Source organism: Prenolepis imparis, unplaced genomic scaffold, assembly GCF_030444845.1.
Source record: "Prenolepis imparis isolate NDT839.2.m4 unplaced genomic scaffold, iyPreImpa1.0 SCAF_9, whole genome shotgun sequence".
Lineage (NCBI taxonomy): Eukaryota > Metazoa > Arthropoda > Insecta > Hymenoptera > Formicidae > Prenolepis > Prenolepis imparis.
The window spans coordinates 4,074,336-4,094,910 of NW_028141167.1; the positions used below are offsets into that span (position 1 = coordinate 4,074,336).

General features: G+C 34.4%; 2 protein-coding genes across 3 annotated transcripts in view; one reads left to right on the forward strand and one right to left on the reverse strand.

Annotated features, from left to right (window-relative positions):
• Window positions 1–20,575, reverse strand: part of Ndf (Nucleosome-destabilizing factor) — a 37,172-nt gene that overhangs the window by 15,197 nt on the left and 1,400 nt on the right. Inside the window, exons 3-7 of the mRNA XM_083045917.1 lie at window positions 20,291–20,379; window positions 20,078–20,204; window positions 19,786–19,890; window positions 19,500–19,691; window positions 17,554–17,727 (exon numbers count right to left, since the gene is read on the reverse strand). Of these exons, the coding sequence (XP_082902043.1) occupies window positions 17,554–17,727; window positions 19,500–19,691; window positions 19,786–19,890; window positions 20,078–20,204; window positions 20,291–20,379 (687 nt within the window). The remainder of the gene's footprint in view (window positions 1–17,553; window positions 17,728–19,499; window positions 19,692–19,785; window positions 19,891–20,077; window positions 20,205–20,290; window positions 20,380–20,575) is intronic.
• LOC145940278 (uncharacterized) lies at window positions 4,896–10,518 on the forward strand. 2 transcript variants are annotated; one of them, XM_083045200.1, is made up of 4 exons: window positions 4,896–5,460; window positions 5,940–7,792; window positions 8,082–8,364; window positions 8,663–10,518. In XM_083045200.1, the coding sequence occupies exons 2-4, from the start codon at window positions 5,949–5,951 to the stop codon at window positions 9,305–9,307; spliced, it is 2,772 nt and encodes a 923-aa protein (XP_082901326.1). In that variant the 5' UTR covers window positions 4,896–5,460; window positions 5,940–5,948; the 3' UTR covers window positions 9,308–10,518. The 2 variants fall into 2 exon arrangements, with proteins under 2 accessions (XP_082901326.1, XP_082901325.1); XM_083045199.1 differs by having other exon boundaries at window positions 4,898–5,593.

The following is a 20,575-nucleotide window of genomic DNA, read 5'->3' on the forward strand; positions in this document are numbered from 1 at the left end:
TAATATAATTAGTAAATTATAATTATATTCTTTGCATCCAAGTTCTCTTTTCAATATACATGACATCGTTTGGTAACGTCATGAAAGCATCTCGATAATGTCTACTTGACGTGAGTTCACGCTGGGCTTTTACGGCATTTCTCGCCCGACCTGATCATCTTTTATAGATCATGGCGCAGTCGAAAATGTATGTCGTCGAGGACGAGAGCGACGACGACGACGGCGGTCGATGCTCAAGGCCGTATCGGCGAACAGTGCGTGACAGTTTAAACAAGCGAGCCGGAACATTCGCTGGCACAGTGGGATATCTCAAAGCCCTTTTCCACTTTCTTTTAATGTCTTCGCGAAATGGAAATGCCGAAAGAAAAATGCGCCAGAATTTGACGACATATATTTCTTCCGAAATATTTGGACACTCACATCAAGTCTCGAATAGTAATAATGTTCCGAAATTTCACGAATCTTTAGATTCAAGAGCGAGATTATCATACAACACATATTATTATCACATTTTTTAAATTAAGTTCTTTTTAAAATTAGCGACTCAATCGTATGAAAAAATCTTTCTTTGTGTATTACTGTCTATCTGATGGTGATAAGTGATAAATATCGATAACTTTGTTATCGATATACTACGTAATCAACAACATTGAATAGGAAAGCCCGTAAAATTTAAGCGGCCCATTCCTTTTTTCACGTTACGAATAGATCAAAGGTTGTTCATTAATTCTCTTACAAACGTCGCGCATTAATCTAGGAGAACGCCGCTACATATTTAATGAAGATGGTTACACGCACATGAAACATTTATCTTGAAAATGGCGCCATTATATTGCAAACACCTTCGACCTTGAGTGCAAAGCAAGATTAATAACACCTATGTCTTGATATTGATAACGCGCATTTATAAAATTCTTTGACGTTTCCACAATAAAAAGAAGTTTAACGATTAGCGACATGAATAAAATAATATTTCACAAGTGCTTTTTAATCGTAAATAAATCTAAAAATAATTTTTACATTTTAGAAATCATCAAAATCATCTCTCGGATCTGAAAAAAATGTATTGATACGAACGAATATGAAGTGTATAATCGTTACACAATGACGACTATCTAAAATCTAAACCATTCTAAATAGCCAAATAGCTGAAGTAATATCTTCTGTGTGCAAATGATATAAGCTAATAGCTTGTCACGAGTAAATGCATAGTGCTTTCGAAATACATGCGATATCATCATGCAGATTATTACGCAGTTGCAACATCGATACAGAAAATTTCTGTTTTACAATGTAATACTGTTGCTAACACAAAAAAAAACTGCGTTTATTTTCGTTATATTTTATAGGAGAATTCAAAAAGACACACAATATACATCATCTATTAATCTCAAATTAGAAAATATTAATTTAATCGAATATATTTATTTAAGTAAAATATAATTATCGAATATATTTATTAATAAAATATAATAATCGAATATTATACTTATTAAAATAATTGTATTAATGGAATAAAATAATTTTGAATCTCTCATCAATTTTTATATATCTATATATAATTAGTATTGCAGAAATTAGAATTAAGCATGTATTTATACGCAAGCTCTCTGTTAAAAAAAAAAATATAAACAGAGCGAAGCTTGACGCATTCCGCCCCCTGCGGTTTGCGTAAACGCGATTGACGTTCCAATAACGCGTGCCCTATCGCGTAAGTTCTTCAATATAAATAGTTTTATCGGATTATTGACCTTCGTTATATGAGCAATAACAGAGAAGATGAATCTATTAACCGGACAAATATATGTGAATATATTCGTGAGACGTGCCTGAAACGACACGAAAGATAACGACTCTCGGGCAAATGTTTATTAACAAATGGCTGTTCCTGATTCGTGCAACAAACAACGTTACAGCGTAAGCAACGCGACGTTTATCTCATTGATTCGGCCGCGAAATTATTTTCCTCGCGTCCCACTATTGTGCGCAATTAACGGGCTCCTATGATTTGCAAAACGAAGCGTGTATCCGCACACGGCCTCCGCCACTGAATCGATTGTTTGCAAATAAGCGACGTGTTATGTAATTGCTCGCTATTGTCGCGGAATAAACCAAACTTGCAATCGCTCTAATGAAAAAAAAGCGTTTCTTTTTTCAACAAAAAATTTTTATCAGATTTCTTCGAACAATAAAAAAATCAAGAATTTTTTTATATCATATCTAGTACATGGTATAGTTTATATGCAGGTGTTCGACATTTGATGAAAACTTAGATTATATTTAGTAAATGAATATCGACTCTGATCCCGGAAGAGCTTTTTCTAAATCGACTCCGGATTTAGGTAACCCGAAACCTCCGCCTAAGCTTGAAGGCAGCGTTGAGCGATGTTTCCGATTCGACTCTAAATGGCTCGTATGTTGTTGGCAAAAGTGAAGAACAAAGTTAGGTCATGGATCGATATTGCACGGTGAAGACCAGAGGGACAAACCCGCCTCCATCCCTTGTACATCGTTCAAATACGGCACGATACCCTTTTCATTCAACACAGAGATCAACGAAACACGACAGCAAACGCGTATTAACAACTATACAAAATGTTCAGAAAAAATTTGCCTGTGTGATATTCTATAGACAAACGCTTTCACGATGCAATCGAAGAATCTATTTATAGACTATTTTCCGTATAAAATAAATAGTAAATATGTAATATATAAGATATATGACATAGCAATATAAAAAATAATATAAGAATAATTATAAGACACATAAAATATAAAATAAAATAAACGAGCAAATTCAGCAAGTGGAAGACATAGCCAGAGCTCGATGCTAAAGTAAAAATGAAAACATGTTCATTCCTCGCTTGCATTACATTAGAAGCAAGCTTATATTACAATGTTCATAGTCTGCATTCGATAAGGCAAAGTACAGCGATAAGACGTCGCTTTGTACATATTTAGAATATATAATTTTTGCTAATGACTCTGTTTAAAAGTTCATAATATCCAGAATTAAATATTTGACATTAGATAGCAATACACAATTCGCTGTATCATTACCTCTAATGTAGAACGGCAAAACAATTTTTAGTCAACAAACGTTATTTATTATTACCAGAAATTTTAATTATAATTTATTTGGCGGCATATAATTTTTTTTAAGCTATATAATTTTTTCAAGCTATAATAAATAGCATCACTAAGTAATTCTAGAAGTATAGATTAATACGGATCGTATAATATTGATTTTTATCTCAACGCAATTTCATTTAATCATTACGAGCTTTTACCACATGATTGATTCATTGAGGAATGATTGCGGTTCCCAGAAAGGTTTCCGCGATAGCTAGACATCGAGGCACCGTGGCGAAATAGATTTGATTAAACGCGAGCGAGCGTGGGAGTATTCTCTGACTCGGATGCTCGTGAAATTATACCGTCTACACGACCGGTTCCATTAGCGGGAATCAAAGTTTAAGACCCTGTTCTACCGCAGACACGAAGTGGTCTGTTAGCATAGCTGACAGTTGGAAAAAAATTTCTTTATCTTTCTACATTTATCTCTGAAACGAAACAACGATAACAATTACTCTCTATTTTGAAAAAAAAATAAATAAATAAATAAATTGAACGAGCAAAGTTAAAACATTCAACGTAAAATATAGCTACTGAATATGTAATGCTATTTATAATCGATAACACTATTTATAATACGAGAATATCTTTCTCGCTTCTACATTGTAGAACTTTGTTCAGTGTGAAAATGTGGACGACTTCAAGAAGTTCTATTTATGTGCTATATATGTCTCTTTACTACCTACTAGAGATACTTATTCATAATTCAAGCAAAAATAATTCCTTTCTTCTACGATTTGGCCCAAATCTTAAAAAAATTCTATATATATATATATTCGTGATTCCTTAATTCTATTTTTAATATTCGATTTATAATACTAAAATTAAAAAATTCTTGTCGATTCTATAATAAATTCTAAGGTTGTTTGATCATCAAACGTTTTACTAAACATATCAGATTTGTTTAACCTTGGCCGTGAATGTATATGTTTAACGTGTTTCATGAAAACTGTCAGATTTATTTAACTTTGACCGTGAGTGTATGTTAGAAGCAATGTGAGATATATATATAGAATGATTAGCTTTACTCTTCTCTCTAATGGCTGAAAATATTCAAGGAAGTGCTTAAACAACGTGGTTACTCGAGGCGCGCAATTAACTAAAACGCACTTGCTTCTCGATCTACGTGGTAATTTTGTTATAAATGATGAAACAACGACAACCATTTAACAGCTGATTTGGCACTGAAGAATACTTGAAACTATTTTGGGCCTTTAATCGCGATATCGCGATATAACACGAAAACGAGAGCTTACGGCCAAGATATCCGACTCGACAGAAACACATCCGGAAATACCTTCCTCGAGAAGATGTTCAAAAATTGATCAGACATGCCGAACCCTGATGTTGAAAAATAAACCTGGGTCGCCGTGCCAATGACACGTGCATTTCGGAGAACGACATTCGGTGGATTCGTAACGATAGAATGATCTGCGAAAAATCCTAAAATCCCATCTCTCTCACCAGAACATTCGACAGGGTCGTTGCCGAATGGGGCTGCCTCTATACCTAAAACCTAAACCCTCTTTGCCCTTGCTTCACCCTTCACCACTGCTCGTTCACAGCGATTCTCCCTCTTTCTCTCGCACCCGGTATTGTCCTGTCTCTCTCCCGCCATTCTCTTCCTCCTGCCTCTTTCACCCTACTCGTTTCACAGAGCGATGCCGACGAAGTCTGCGTCGGCGCCGACCGACTGGGAGTCGGCGATGTTGCCGTTTCGCTCGAACCGCCGGTCGCCACGAGGAGTGTCCGCTGGTTCTGGTAGAGCCCCACGGCCGTTCCACAGTCGCTTTTTGCATCTGACGCGCGGCGGGCGGATGTGGCCGGCCACCAGGAGCGCGATATGCACGAACGTGTCATGTGACACGCGTGACAAGTGGTGCGCGCTGCAGCGTTGCTGCACACGACGCCGAACACGAACGGGGACGGTTCTCGGTTCTCGGGACGGATAGAAGGAGAAAGAGAAGGCGTGACAAAGAGAAGGAAAAAAAAGAGAGACAGAGAAAGGGTAGGGAATAAGAGACGAAAGAAAATAATAAACCGTTTTCGCGTGTATATCCTCCGTGCGTGCGTGAGACCACCGGGTGTCAGTTTAACGTTGATGGACTGATATTTTTTTTCCGCGATCTTTGGTGTCCCTTCGGTCCCAGTGCCGATACAGTACGGTACAGGTGAGCGCAATTATGTTACCGGCGCTACACGACGGCGGCATTGACGGACGACGACGCTCCGCTAATATCGTCATCCTCGAATCATCGTTCACCATCAGTATCATCATCGTCGGCCACGTCAGGAGACTCCTCGACACACCTGTCGTGAAACACGGTACCGTCGGATTCCTCGCGAACGGTTAGGCTCCAAGAGCCCTCTTCTTCTCTTTGTATTACTATCCGTCCTGCTTTGTCCTTGGAAGCGAAATATTCGGGGTAGCCTGCGGGGAACACGACCGTGATTCTCGGTAGGTAGATAGTAGAGCGAAAAAAAAACAAGAAGATTTGAGATGTTTTAAGGGGGGAGGGGGGAGGAGCTTTTAAGGGTATGCTATGGGTGTTGAACACGTGGTCGAGTGATACGATGTTATCGGAATTATTGCCGATGTTGAGCGGACAGAAAAAAAAGATAAACGAAGTAGAATCCGATCGTGAATTATAAATAAAGTTCTTGTTTTTTTGAGTAGTTTAGTAGATAGTTTAGAGTCGGTCCACGATCATAGAGGACTCGCTCGAAGAGAAGTTTTACGCGAGGAAGCCCCTTAGTCAGGGACATGGAAGATCACTGTATCCGTGAAAATCGTCACATTGCAGGTCTTAGGAATGCGGAAGCGGATGACGAGAGAAAGCGGTGGTCTGCGCTCGAGGTGGTTGATCTTTCTGGTCGCGGTGATAGCAGTGGTGCGGGTCGCGGGTGCACCCTCGGACATACTGTCATCAGTCACGATCACGTCGTCGCCATCGTCGTCAGCCACGTCTTTGCGAAAATGTCCCGATGGTTGCGAATGCACGGACAACAGTTACGACAGCAGTCTAGTATGCACGAAGCGCAGTTTTCTCGGTCTCGGCTTATCCCAAGACGTTACGAACGTGTTGCTGAAGAATGTTCGGGCGGCCGCGATTCCAGTGTCCGCCTTGGAAGCATCCATCGGATTGCAAAGTTTGGTCTGGACGTCAAGTGGCATCGAAAGCATAGAATCTGGTGTGTTCCGCACCACCACGAACCTCGAACGACTCGACCTAGGTGATAATCGGCTGTCCGAGCTGCCATCGGACGTCTTCCATCCGTTGCATCAACTCCAGTACCTGAATCTCAGCGGGAACCGGTTGACCGCGCTGCCGCAGCTGTTGTTTAACGGCCTGGATCGTCTCCATGAGATTCGTCTGGCGACGAATCTGCTCTCCGTGCTGCCCTATCAGGCGTTCGCGCCCGCAATGAAGCTCGTACGACTTGATCTCAGTAGTAACCTATTGGTCTCGCTACCGGATCACAGTTTCCGACCGAATCAACAACTGCAGGAGCTACGATTGGCCGGCAACCGATTGACCAAGCTACCGTCTCGATTATTCTCCGACTTGACTCAATTAAAAGTGCTCGATCTTGCTAACAACGAGATCGATACGCTGCCGCGTGGCCTCTTCAGCGACCTCAAAGCCTTGGAATACCTCGATCTCGAGAACAATCCAATCACACGTCTCACCAACATCGCGTTTCAAGGTCTCGTCAATCTACGATGGCTCAGCCTGAGTCATCTGTCGATCTCATCGCTGCCAGCAGAGATCTGGCGACCTGTTAGCAGACTAAGGACTCTCTTGCTATCCGGGACCAAACTGGAGAACCTCCGGAATGAGAACCTAGGGGGTCTAATCGAGTTGGAGACTCTGGAAATCAGGAATAGTCCATTACGCGAAATCGGTCGATTGACTCTGAACGAGACTCCATCTCTACGTAGAATTGACCTGCGGAATAACGATCTGACCTTCCTACCAGCGAACGTAGCTAATCTGCCGCTACTAAATGAGCTGCACCTACAGGGTAACCCGTGGGCTTGCGACTGTCGTATGTTCTGGTTTCTCAAGTGGGCGGAGAGCAGAGCGCATCTGCGAGCGGCTTTCCAGAGCGGACTTAAATGCGGCCATGAAGTAGGCGGCACTGTAAACACCGAGGACAGCCTGTATACGTTGCGTTACCTCAAGTGTAGTCCGCCGATCTTGGTGCGAGCTACCAATACCCAACAGTATCTTCTCCTGAGCTCAGTGTTGTTGGAATGCGATTTCAACGGTAATCCCGCGCCCTCCTTGACCTGGGTCACTCCGAGCGGCTTGGTTTTCCATTGGATGCCGGACCCGGCCTTTCCCGATGCCTTCGTCGAGCATCCGCCCGTACATAGCTGGTTGTCGGACCAGCCGATCGTCGACGACGGCCGCATACGTGTTCTGGAGAATGGTTCTCTCTACATCACGATGTTGCTACGGCAAGACGTGGGCAAGTACAAATGCACGGCGGTGAATCCGATCGCAAACGAGACCATCTACGTGACGTTGCATATGGATCCGGTAACCTTGCACAATATCAAGATCTACAGTATCCTCGTCGGTGCGATCTGTACTGTGGCGTTTCTTCTGTTCACACTGTTGCTGCAACTACTGCGGTACTTAATCTTGAAGTGAGTATCGATAGTAATATGTAAAGTATATTAAGCATGTATATAATATCGTATTCTTTTTATATATCATATCTTGCGACACTGTATAAAATTGTCAGTATTGTCGATCGGTAGAGCTGTTAACAGTTCGCGGGTGACGCTAACTATTCATCGAAAACGTCAACTTGAGTAGAGCGAACAATTCGCAGGAAGGTCAAGCGCGATCGATAATTTCACCTCTAGCAATTCCAACGACTTTCTATATTTCTTTCATGCTCGCTCATTAACTTTTTTCCCGTATCTCTCATAGGTGCGGATGCATCAAGTGGTGCCTGTGCTGTAGACGTGTAGGAGTGACACCGCGGGCTAAGCAGATCTACCAGATGCTCGACAACATCGAACAGTACAAGAGTCAGCAACTCGAAAGACTGAGAGAGAACTATACGCAGCAGGTGCACAGAATTAAAGACAACTGCGTTCAGCAAGTGGAATGGATCCGCGACAGCTACGAAGGTCAAATGCAACATATACGCGATATACGGGATTACGGTACCACTCACCTGACCGCGCTGAGAGATCAATATTATGATCAGGTACGATATTCTGTGATTATTTTTCTATTTTTTTTTGTTATCGTAGTCTCGTATTCTATCTAATCTACGTGATTTCGTTACAACGTAACAAAATACTTTATACCTGCGAAGCTCGTTATATCGTTTTGATTTGCGTCTCGATGTTGGCTAAACAATTCTCTACCGAAAAAAGCACGATCGAGCTTAAGTCACGAGCGTAAATTAATCGTCGCGATAAGAACGAGATAACAAAGCGAGATATCCGTATGATATACAATACAGATACTAATCGCGTCTATTTTTTTTTACTTTTTCACAGGTAAAGAGAGTAAGGGATTACTCCAACAGCCAGCTGAACTGGGTGCGCGAGAATTACGTCTTCCAACGGAACAAAATCCGTAAGTTCAGCGCTCACCAAGTATTGCGATTGCGAGAGAGCTACAAGTATCAACAGCAGACGCTAGCCAAAGTGTTAGAGAACCTGCCGAATCTGAACTTCGACAATTGCCGGAGCGGCTCGTGCGGCAAAAGCGACTCCATGATGTTCGAGCCTAACAAGGATGACCTCAGCGGCATGGATACGTATTTCAAGGCGAAGATTGATGATCTAACGGCGGGGCCGAGTCTGGAGGATGTTAATAGCGAATATTACACGCCGACCGAGCTATCGTCGGCCAGTCCGCATAATCAAAACGAGATGGATGGCATTCACATCAACTACATCGAGGAAAGCGGTCCGCCACAGCCGCCTCCAGGACTCATCTCGATGCTACAATGTATCGACGAGTACGACAGCATGTTATCCGTGTGCAACAATTACGAAAACAGCAACAAGCCAATTTTTAGAGGCCCCAACCACACGGAAATTCTGGCCAAAGATCCGCGGAAAGAGATCCCGGAAGCCCTGGGACTTCTAGCATCTAGCAACAGTCTACCTGATCTTCCACGCGAGACTAAACTCTAGCCGGCAACGCGTTAAAGCGGCCAAGAATGGGTTCCTGTTATCGTTTAAGTTATCAGAAACATAAAGAGAAACTGTTCTCGGATAATCGATAAGGTGGAATGGAGAATAGAGGGATAATCGTCATTCTATTCGATAAGTGAGGGAAATTAGTGTCTTCGATATCGAGAAGGCTGCTTGAAGCTTCTTCCTGTTTTAATTGTACGACTGATTCGAGTAGAGTGTCTTAGAAGATAGTTCGAGAACTCATGTGTCAGTGCCAAGAAAACGGAAGATCCTTCTTCTACCGAGATCGAGACTGTCGACAAGTGTGTGCGTGTGCTAACTTAGAAAAACAAAAAAAAATGCGGACAGTTTCCAAGGACTCTTGGTATAGTCGACCTTGTAATCTGTCCGCCTCGTCAAACAACGTGTGCTTTTCAGTGCGTCATCGTTTTTGGATGATCGACATCATTTGAGAAGATGAAGGAATAAAGATACAAAAAATGCAAATTGCATTCCGTGCTTCATCAACTCGATTATAAATTAATTTCCTCTTATAAGCGCGATGAGAAAGAAAAAAAAACTTCGCCTAATTGTCAATTCCGCAAGTCTTAAGATTGCGATTTTCGTGAGGAATCGTTCTTAACTCTTCTGTAAATAGGCGTACATGAAGTTTTATGATGTATCAGTGCCCGCGAGAAAAAAATTCAGATTTTATTCTCTATTGCGAAAGACTGAAAATAATTGAGATCAATTTATTCACAATTATTCTTTTTAAATTTTGTCTCTTTGCCTCGATTTCTTCGCGAGTAATCGAAAAGTGGCGAAGAACACCGGTCGCGTTTGCTCGCGTCTTTTTTTTTAATCGCTTGTTTTTAGCGTAATAAGTTGCAAATTGTTTGAGACATAGAAGTATATACATAAATATATATGTCTTCTCGAAGAGAGAAAAGAAGAAAACATATACCGGAAAGTATAACGAACGTACGTACTTAATTTTTTAATCATTGTAGAAATATATCCAACCGTTTATTGTTCGCGTTTATTATTAAAAAAATGAGGAAAAAGAAGAAATTATAATAAAGAAATTATTGGCTGTTAGAATATTTGGAATCAAAGCACCGCTTCTAAGAAAGAAATTATATATGTACAGTTTTAGTTAAAAATTGCTCTTATATAGGTTTCCAAGAATGCGTCCCTTTGTTGAATAAATCTTGACGAATTGTCGCCAAGCCCCGTCTTTCTCTCTCTTAATCCCCATCCAAATTCCACCTCGCGAGATAAGAAATCTCTTGCACACGCGCGGAAAAATTTGTTGATATTTGAAAAATATTGAAAGTTTAATTTCAGCGACTTTTCTTAAACATACGCGTGCTAAATAGAAAGATAAGAGCGCTAATTAGCAAAGAACAAAGCGTATCGAATCTGATAGTTATCTTCGCTAACTTTAAATAATTTAATTAACGTGGATTCTAATTACCGAGACTATAATTGCAATATTGTTCAGTGTTGAGTTAAAAGAATAAAAGTGACAATTGAAGGATACAGAGCAAGAGGATTGTGCATAATTTGTCAAATCCGATTTAACTCTTTAATAAATTGCGATTGTTGAATGGACCATGCAACGTGCAAAAAAGATTTAACAAAAAAAATCGTCAATCATCTATGGACAGAATGATTTAAAATTCCATAATAAATTTAGAATAAGTCAAAAGTTTTTTAATGTCAAAAATTTTTTTTAAATATGTTAATCTTTTTACAGGATAACATAATAATTTTATTGAGAAAACGCTTTAAAATCGATTTATATTTAAAGAAAATAATGTCGACGAGATTTTTTAGAAAATGTGACTTTCAGAATTATTTGATATTTTCATCACAAACTTTAATTTTATTAGCTTTGGATTTGCAAAACCTATGGGATCTATATCTCTTGATAAAAAAAATAATACTATTTATGAAAACATATTGAAATTTCATTGACAAATGTACACAAAATAAAAACTGAATATTGCTTTTCAAATATAAAATGACACCCTTATGTTAATTAATAGTTAATGAAAAATTAATTTAAAATTTATTAACACTTATATAAGTATAAAAATATATTAGAGACAGCAAAACATTTGTTTCGAATGCTGTCTTGAGAAATTTTAAGATAAATATTTATGGACTTCGCTCTTGTTAAAAATCCATCAATCATCGAATCGCAGAAAACGCATATTTTCATATCGAAAAAAATCACGCGATGAAAAAGGACACCTGCATACCGATCGTTTATGTAAATAAGGCTGCTGATCATAGACATGACTGAGTCACAATGACAACGATATCAGTGGATACGGAATGGAAAGGAAACTGACCGCCACCAGGAGAGCGTTGTCGTTATTTTTGGATCGCATCAACGGCGTTGCGCGAGAGAGATAAAGTTTTATCGTGTTTCCTCCGCGTTGGACAGAGGGGGAAGCCGCGTACGGGATATACAAGACAAAGCGTAACCATGGCGGAAATCATACAGCCGATCTTGGTTGTAATGACGCTGGAGGGAGCATTCTATATCGAGAAAAACCTGTGCAAGCTAAATCCGAAGAACTGGGAATCAATAAGTCATCAGATTCAAACTTGATGAACTTGGAGTCAACATTTCCTTAATGAAAAGATGCATGAAGGCCTATTAAAGGAAGTTTCAGTACAATTTGATCATAAAATAAACAGATATTAATCTTCCAAATGATCCCCTAATGGGTTCTATAAAAAGTCAATAGAAAAGTTTTTAATAAATAATACTTATACAACTTACTAATTAATATTTATACTACTAAAAATATTCAGTATGCTGAAATTGAATCTATATATGATATGACGATATTCTTAAATATATTAATCAATAAAACAAATAAATAGTTTTCTATATATAATATAATTAAATCGTTTAGTATTTTAAATAAATATAATTTAACATTAACAAATCAAAAATTTGTGTCAAGAAGCTTATATTCCGTTATCGGAGTTAATTCTTTTGCGATTGTCAAGTAAATATCAAAGTACATAATTGCAATAAAAGTTATAATGCAAATACGTAATTATTGACATATGTTCCTCATAATTCTTATAGTAGTGCAAACATATACAATTATTAATAAATCACAAAAATACATTACTGTCAAGTGTTCAACATAACTAACTAAAAAGATTTTTAATCCAATTAATTGTGTGTGCATATATACATATATATAAACACACACACACACACACACATATATATATATATATATATATATATATATATGTATATATGTATAACAATTAGTTTCTAATATATTTGCAAATAATTGCAAATGTAATATTTACTTTATAACAGACTCTATAATTCTCATCCCAAAAGAATTTATATTTTATAAATTTTCATTTTTAAATTTTTATAAAAAATGTCAAGACTGAACTTTTACTTATGTCTTTTTTAAAATACATTAATTGTTTATATAGATATTTATATGGATAATAAAAAAAATTATTAAAATAAAAATTTTTTTAATAACACATCCTAAAATGGTTGATTCAATTTCAGAGACATTTAATTACTGCAAATATTGAATATTTATTATTAATCTGCTAATCGTTCTTGAAAGTTAAGGAGTATTAACGCAAGCTTTTGCTAAAAATTATTTCCATATTTTCATCAAAAAATGCTCTCCCTCTATTGATTCCCAACTCTCTTTTCAGACGCATTCTGTATATATTTTATCTAGATCGAAGAATCGGAATGGTAGCACTATATAAAATGCAACCTATCCCATGTTCCGATATTACTGCTAGTACTGAAAATATATAATATACGTAACGTAAACTATAGCTTTTCAGTACTGGCAGTGTATATCGGAACATGCCCCTAATCGTACCTGATTTCACAAACCTCATCGCGTGTGCTAGTGTAAATTATTTTCGTTCTAATTTATCCGAAGTCGATTAAAGTAATTATAAATATAGCGTATATCATGCTATTGTAGACTTAATTCAAAATCTAATTAAAACCTTGAATAAATTGATAATATACTCTGCGTCATTTACGCAATAAGTCTTATTATCAATATAAATTTGTCAGAAGCGGTACAAATTATGTCAGTTTTACAGATATCTAAAAATGATGAAATCGAATTTCCTAAATCTTATAATATATCATTTGTATATTATAAAAATTGTCATAATTATATATAGCCTCTCTGACAATACAATTTTAAGTATATATTTCTGTCGAAACTTTTAACAAGATTGTGAGTCTCTCTCTCTGTTTACAATTTTGTTCATTCTTTCTATTTAGGATTATATCTCCGTATTTTTCTCCACACTATCATCGCGATGATATAAATTCAAGGATTGTTTAGAATTATTAATAGGTTTGGTAGATGTTAAATCAGAATCGCCAGTAATATAAAAACAAATTAATGGACACCTTATCTCTCGACCAAACTGGCAGTATATTTATTAAGAAAATCACAGTGATTTTCTTAATAAATATACTGCCAGTTTGGTCGAGAGATAAGGTGTCCATTAATTTAGAATTATTAAGCCCAACTACCCAAATACAATGAAAGATTCATATACAATGAAAGAAATCAAAAGAATTTTCGATATAAAATCTCAATAGAGCAAGAAAAGAGTTAATAAGAATGCAGATAGATAATATGTAAATATCAATACATGATTGATTTCTATGTAATGTTTGTCAAACCTATTGATCGGCTGCGTATATACATTCCAAGGAGGGGACACTTGTTACACAATTTCAATTAAAAAAGGCCATCAGATACACATATACACATCACATTTATGGTCTGCTTTTTTCTACCAAATACCAAATAAATTCATTGCGATGGCATTCATTTTATTAACAAATAAATGGCTATCGTGCAAAAATTTAATTGGCATCAAAAACGTTTGAAATTAGTGTTCAATTAATAATTGTCAAGTTGTGTACATGTGTGATAATTAATAAAACTTAATAAGTTTCGTTATTAAAAAGAAGTTTGTTCTCAATTTCACTATTCAATACCGAGGTATCTATTATGAATAATTTTTTGATTAAAATATTGCTGCGGAGCGATCAATATCCTAGTAAATCCTTTGTCACTTTTATTTTTGATTATATAAAAAAAATACATGAGAAAATAAAATCCGACTAGTGCGATTTCCTATATTTCCAACTTGTGTAGTTAAACCGATCTCTATTACTGTATTATATAACCAGACTAAGTAAACGCTCTTTGAAGTGAACGAAAAATCTGAAATCTACTACGCTTAGAGAATAGTTTAAACTAGCTATTCGTGTTATGGCACATCGAATCTTAGGCAAAAGTATCTTTCTCTGTTCCTTCATAGATTGGAACTTGTACTTATGCTTCCAGCATGTATATTTTTTATATATCGTATTAAACGTGAAGCCTTAACGGAAGGATAACGCGCGTACAGCGCATGTAAATTAATTATAGCGTAAAAAACATTAATAAGATTATTGACTCTAATTAAGGGACGTATAAAAAATCGAATAATCTGAATCGCGCAAAGTTGCTTTCCAGGCACGACATTTTGTATTCCAATATATTATTATATCGACAGTGGCGTAATTAATATTAAGTGTGGGTAATCTTTCAGTACTTAAAAAAATTCGTGACATTAGAGATCCATTAAGAAAGAATTAAGAATGTATAAAATTGTAGTAAAATTAAATCTAGCTTTCTCTTTTCATTTTATGAAATGTTACAACTACCCTGTTTATGAAATGTGTTCCGCGTTACTGACTAAATATTTATATAAATTAAGAAATGTATAATTTTTACATTTATTTCTAATTTTGCAAATAAAACAAGAAGAAGCTTGTCATTTTAAGAGACATCTTAAGAGGCAAAAATTTATTACTATTGAATTAAAAAATTATTTACGCTACTATCTGTATGTATATGTAAAGAATTACAGAAATAAAGATTAAAATAGATTATAAAATTTATTCTATCTGTTAACATCTAATAAAAAAGACTTCATAAAAAATGCCATTTTTAGCAAACATACTATCGTAAGAAATAATTTTGTAGCAAAAATTTATATATTTTATAGAACCGTCTTTAGTGATAAAAAAAAATTTACTTTCTTAATATTCAAAATGTCCTGAATATATAATATATACCGGCTACTTTTTTGGAATATCCTGTGCAACTTCGATATTTTATTCAATGTTTCTTAAATGCTGTGATTTGTAAACATTTTCAAGGAATATTACGATTTAAATTATCAATGTATTATAGAATATGGAATTTGCGAGAGAGAGAGAGAGAGAGAGAATTATCCAACAGATTTTGATGTCTTTTTGGTACAATTAATTATAAGTCGATATAATGATAGCAAAATGCCCTCAGAACTATTATAAAGATAATTATTTCGAATATAAATATAAATTGCAATATTTAAAAATATTAAAAAGAAAATTAATTATATGCAAAATCAAGATGAGAATGTGTATAGTGAATTTGTCACTAAGTAATGTGTTTGCCAATCACAATGTTAAAAATATATCACTGTATCAGGTTATATATCTACACGGAGAATTTTCTCTTAGAATTTACCCTGAAAATCATGGTAATCATGGGACAATATGGTATGGAAAGAATTTTATGAGAATTTCTCTTATTAATATTTATCACAATAAAAATAATAATATCTGTCATAATAAAATATAAAACATGTTTGATTAATTTTACTAAACTGCATGGTAAAATTATTCAAACATGTTTTATATTTTAACGTGTACATATTATTATGTTTATTGTGATAAATATTAATCAGAGAAATTTTCATAAAATTCTTTCCATACCATATTGTCTCACGATTACCATGATTTTCAGGGTAAATTCTAAGAGAAAATTCTCTCTGTGTATGTATTGTATACAAGTAATTGCTTGTATTACAATCCAAAATTTGAAAATTGCGTATCAAAGAAGGAAGAGATGCAAATATATAATTATTAAATATATTAAATATATAGTGGTTTTATCATCAAACTCATAAAAACGAGGGTTTAATTCAATTTTTATCATTAAAAAGACCATGCAATTCTTATGATTATCTCCGTAAGAATATCGTTTCAAAATATTTTAAATGTAATTTTATCACAAGAGGATTACTTTCCGAAATTTAACATTTGAATATCTTGTCGAGTTTTCCGTCGACAGTATTCTATTTTTTACTCCGAGATACCATAGATATATCGAAAAGAACAATAAATAAGTGCGATGACATAAATTGTCATTTCTTATTCCCTAAACTTTCACGTTTCAGAATTAGCGGCACCGATTTATATCGAGCCAGAGCCGGATCTAAATATTTTGTCACCTGAGGCAACATTAGTAATTCCCCCCCCCCCCCTCTACACACACACACACACACAAAATACAAGCATTATATGTTAAACAGACTTTGAATGCAATAGTACATTAGTATTATTTTCGAATTCTTCTTAAAAATTTTTTTTTTAATTGTTCAATTTATTGGTTATTTTTGCGCCCCCTCACGTCTTTCGCCCGAGGCGAGTGCCTCGCTCGCCATACCCTAGATCCGGCTCTGTATCGAGCCATATACTGTTCACTATTCGAGCATTATCCATATTGAAAAATGAGAAGAGATTAAATCATTTTAATACTTCGACTGAGCGATGTAAAAGCCCTAAAGCCACTTGTAATGAATGATCTGTTCGTTTTTGCGAAAATAATTCTAAGTTATTTCTTTCGATCGAGATAATGTCGACGAAAATATTTCCGCGCGAGTTATTTCTTTCGATCGAGATAATGTCTGCTCAATTTCTGAAGTTAATAAATCTCTTCGGTTAATAAATGTTTATTATGATATTTTTGATTTCCTTCAATATTTTCTCTTTTCAATATTTTTCATTTAAATAGTATAAATTTTTAAACGATTTTTAAATGAGTTAATATATAAAAAATTTTATATGCATTCATAAAAATGCAATTGTTAATGCAAGATAAACATATTTAATAATAATAAAAAAATCATGGTAATGATATATATATATATATAATCCAAACGCGTGATAAGTCATGTTGTTCGTTCTTTTTAAGAGTAATAATATATAAATATATAATTTCAAAATATTCTTTCATTATTTAATAAATGCGTATCACGCAATATGCGTATTTCCATTATAACGCATTGATAAAAATTTTCTATGCACGCTGTACAGTGAAAAATATATTGATACATACCTTTTCCTGCGTCCGATTCCACACGATCACGCTATGACCACTGTTGATCAAATTTTTCACAATACCGCTACCCATGATGCCGAGCCCGAGAAAACCAAATTTCAGATTCGATGGAAGAATGTTCTTTTCCTTAAGAGTTTTTGACATCGTTTCGAGATCTAAGGGCGGCGTGACCTGTGGAAAAAGATAAAGGAATGTTATGGGAGCGGTACCTATACAAATTATTTCTGAAATAGTTTCTGGAAAAAAAAAATTACATGTAAAAATAAAATGTTTTTTTATAATGATAAATATTTCTTCTCAACGAACGATTCACTTGGCATTAAATTTTCGCTGCTTAAAATATTTAAAGTTATTAATATTTATAAATATTTATAATTATATAAAGAATTATAATTTTTGAATTTAACTATATTCATATAAATGTTGCATATATATATATTTTTTTTTTTCAGCAACATCCGATTATTTCAAATATCCAATTTCAAATTAAAAATACTATTACTTTATTTAACAATGAGAAAAATGAACATTTTCTGGTTTATTTAAATTCTAATAAAAATAAAAAAGAATTAAATTCTAATAAAATAAAAAAGAATTAAATTCTAATAAAATAAAAAAGAATTAAATTCTAATAAAATAAAAAAGAATTAAATTCTAATAAAAATAAAACAGAAAAAAGAAGTCTTTGCTTTAATTGTAATTAAAATTCAATTTAATAGAGTTTTGATTAAATTCTTGATTATCAAGATATTTACACTAAAAATTAGAAAATTATGAATAAATTCGTGCTCAAAAACTTTCAACAAAAAAATATATTTCATAAAATACCTTCAAAAAATTTATAATTAGAAAAAAAGACATATTTTTTTTAAAGATTTTTCCAATAGAAGTCCATTTTTCTATCTAACCATGAGTGATTATCGAGTTATTATTAATGGGTGAATGATGAATAAGAGATAATGAGTGATTATTAATGAAGTAGTAATGAAATACCGACCTATGAATAATTAGATAAAAGAATTTCTTATATAGACTAATTTTAGAATATACAGATCGGATATATTTTCTTTGAAATCAGAGTTTCTTGAGTCATATTTTCAAGTAGATGTCATATACATGTATATATATTTAAATAAGTACCATAATTTTTAATAAATGTATAAATATAATAATTAAATTGTACACACACACACACACACACACATTGTATGTGTGTGCATATACACATACATACATGTATACACACATATACATATCACATAATATAACATTGCAAAATTAATATTTATGATTACATCATAAAAAATTATTAAACGACTGCAGATAAAAATTTCTAAATTTGCAAAGTCAATAATTAGCATCTGGTACAGCTATAGTCTGAAGATGTGATTAAGTATTTTATTGTTTATGAAAAGTCAAATAAATTTAAAAATTTATAACTATATAACCAAATATATTTCATATAAACAAATCTATTTTTTCAATATATTTTACTAAAATTAAAAATTATGTATATAAAACCAACAGCTAGGAACAGGGTCACTATGTAGCTAAGTACAGCACTGAGACACAGAACTTTTATATATGTATACAGAACATTCCGCGCACGTATACCGATTCTCAGCCTATGATAACATCCTACATAAGGTATTCATGAATATTAGATAAAGAAAAAGAAAAATTCTAATTTGAAAATCTCTAATAACAATTACATTTAACGCTAAATGCGTAATGTAAATACAGATATTTAAATACATCGCATCTTCTACAATTATCTAATCTCAATTCTATGAAATGTATTATAAACTCGTGCATAATATCGAGATTAGATTGATGTCATTTAATAACGTTTTTATATCGTGTTTTAAAATTTACTTGTGTTAAATACTAACAATATGCATACATTTTTTCTGTCAACAATGAGAAAGATATTAATTACTTACAGGTCTGGTGACATTTGCCGGTCTGTTTAGAAGCGAGCCCGTTTTTCTAGCCGGAGTAGAATGATTCAATGTAGGACTGACACTGCCGACTCTGTTGCTATTGCTGGTACTTGATTCCCTACGCTGCTTTTTAGCAGGTCGACGATCACCTGTACCACTGTCGCTTAGCCGCTTAGTGGTTTTTGTAGCTTCCTGTAGCAGTAGTTATTTGCGGGCATATTTAATACAAAATGTAATTAACATTTTTAGCAATTGTAGCAAAATGCGAGACATGTTTGTTACCAACCTTGCGAGGTTTTGGTGTCTTGACGACGGACGTTTTCTTCTCAACTACAGTCTCTTCTTTAAGTCTGTCGAAGAGGGAATCTGGATCCAAACCATCTTCGAATACCTGATGCACATCAATAGATATTATCATTTTTATTATGTGAAATTAATTAGATATTTTATTTTTAGTAGTAATAAAATATTAATAATGTACAGTTACATTTATTAATAACTGCATTATTAATATTCTATCAAATTATTATATATAGTTATAAATTAAATTATCAAATATATAAAAATTTTGAACTCACTTCTCCTTTGGCGATAAAATCTTCTATAGCTTCCACTGCATCTTTGAATGCGCCAGACTTGCTAGATTTCACTAAAGTATCTTTATACTCTTGGTACGATTTAATGTGGGATTCTTCTATCCATGCACTACAAAAAAGACATTAAAGAATATGAAATATAGCAACATTTTATGAATATGTAACATGTAAACAATTTTTGTAAATAGAACTTACTAATTGTTTGTCCCAAAGAAGAAAATACACTGTACTGGTCCCTTTTTAGCGTTTGCAGGCTTCTTTAAGTCCTTTGAAGGAACTGACACCTTCACATGCCATTATAAAATTAATATATAGTCTAACGTATTAAAAAGCATAATCATAACATTTTTTTATATATATGCTTTGCATTTCATTTTTATTTACAATTTATTTAAACACAATATTTTATATATGTATACAATATATATATATATATATATATATATATAAAATATATAAAAGATAAATATATATACAATT

Excerpts from the sequence above, each read along its gene's own strand:
- LOC145940278 (XM_083045200.1), top strand. The coding sequence starts at position 5,949 with ATGCGGAAGCGGATGACGAGAGAAAGCGGTGGTCTGCGCTCGAGGTGG. Across the intron at positions 7,793-8,081 it reads CTGCGGTACTTAATCTTGAA|GTGCGGATGCATCAAGTGGT; the intron begins GTGAGTATCGAT and ends TATCTCTCATAG. Across the intron at positions 8,365-8,662 it reads GAGATCAATATTATGATCAG|GTAAAGAGAGTAAGGGATTA; the intron begins GTACGATATTCT and ends ACTTTTTCACAG.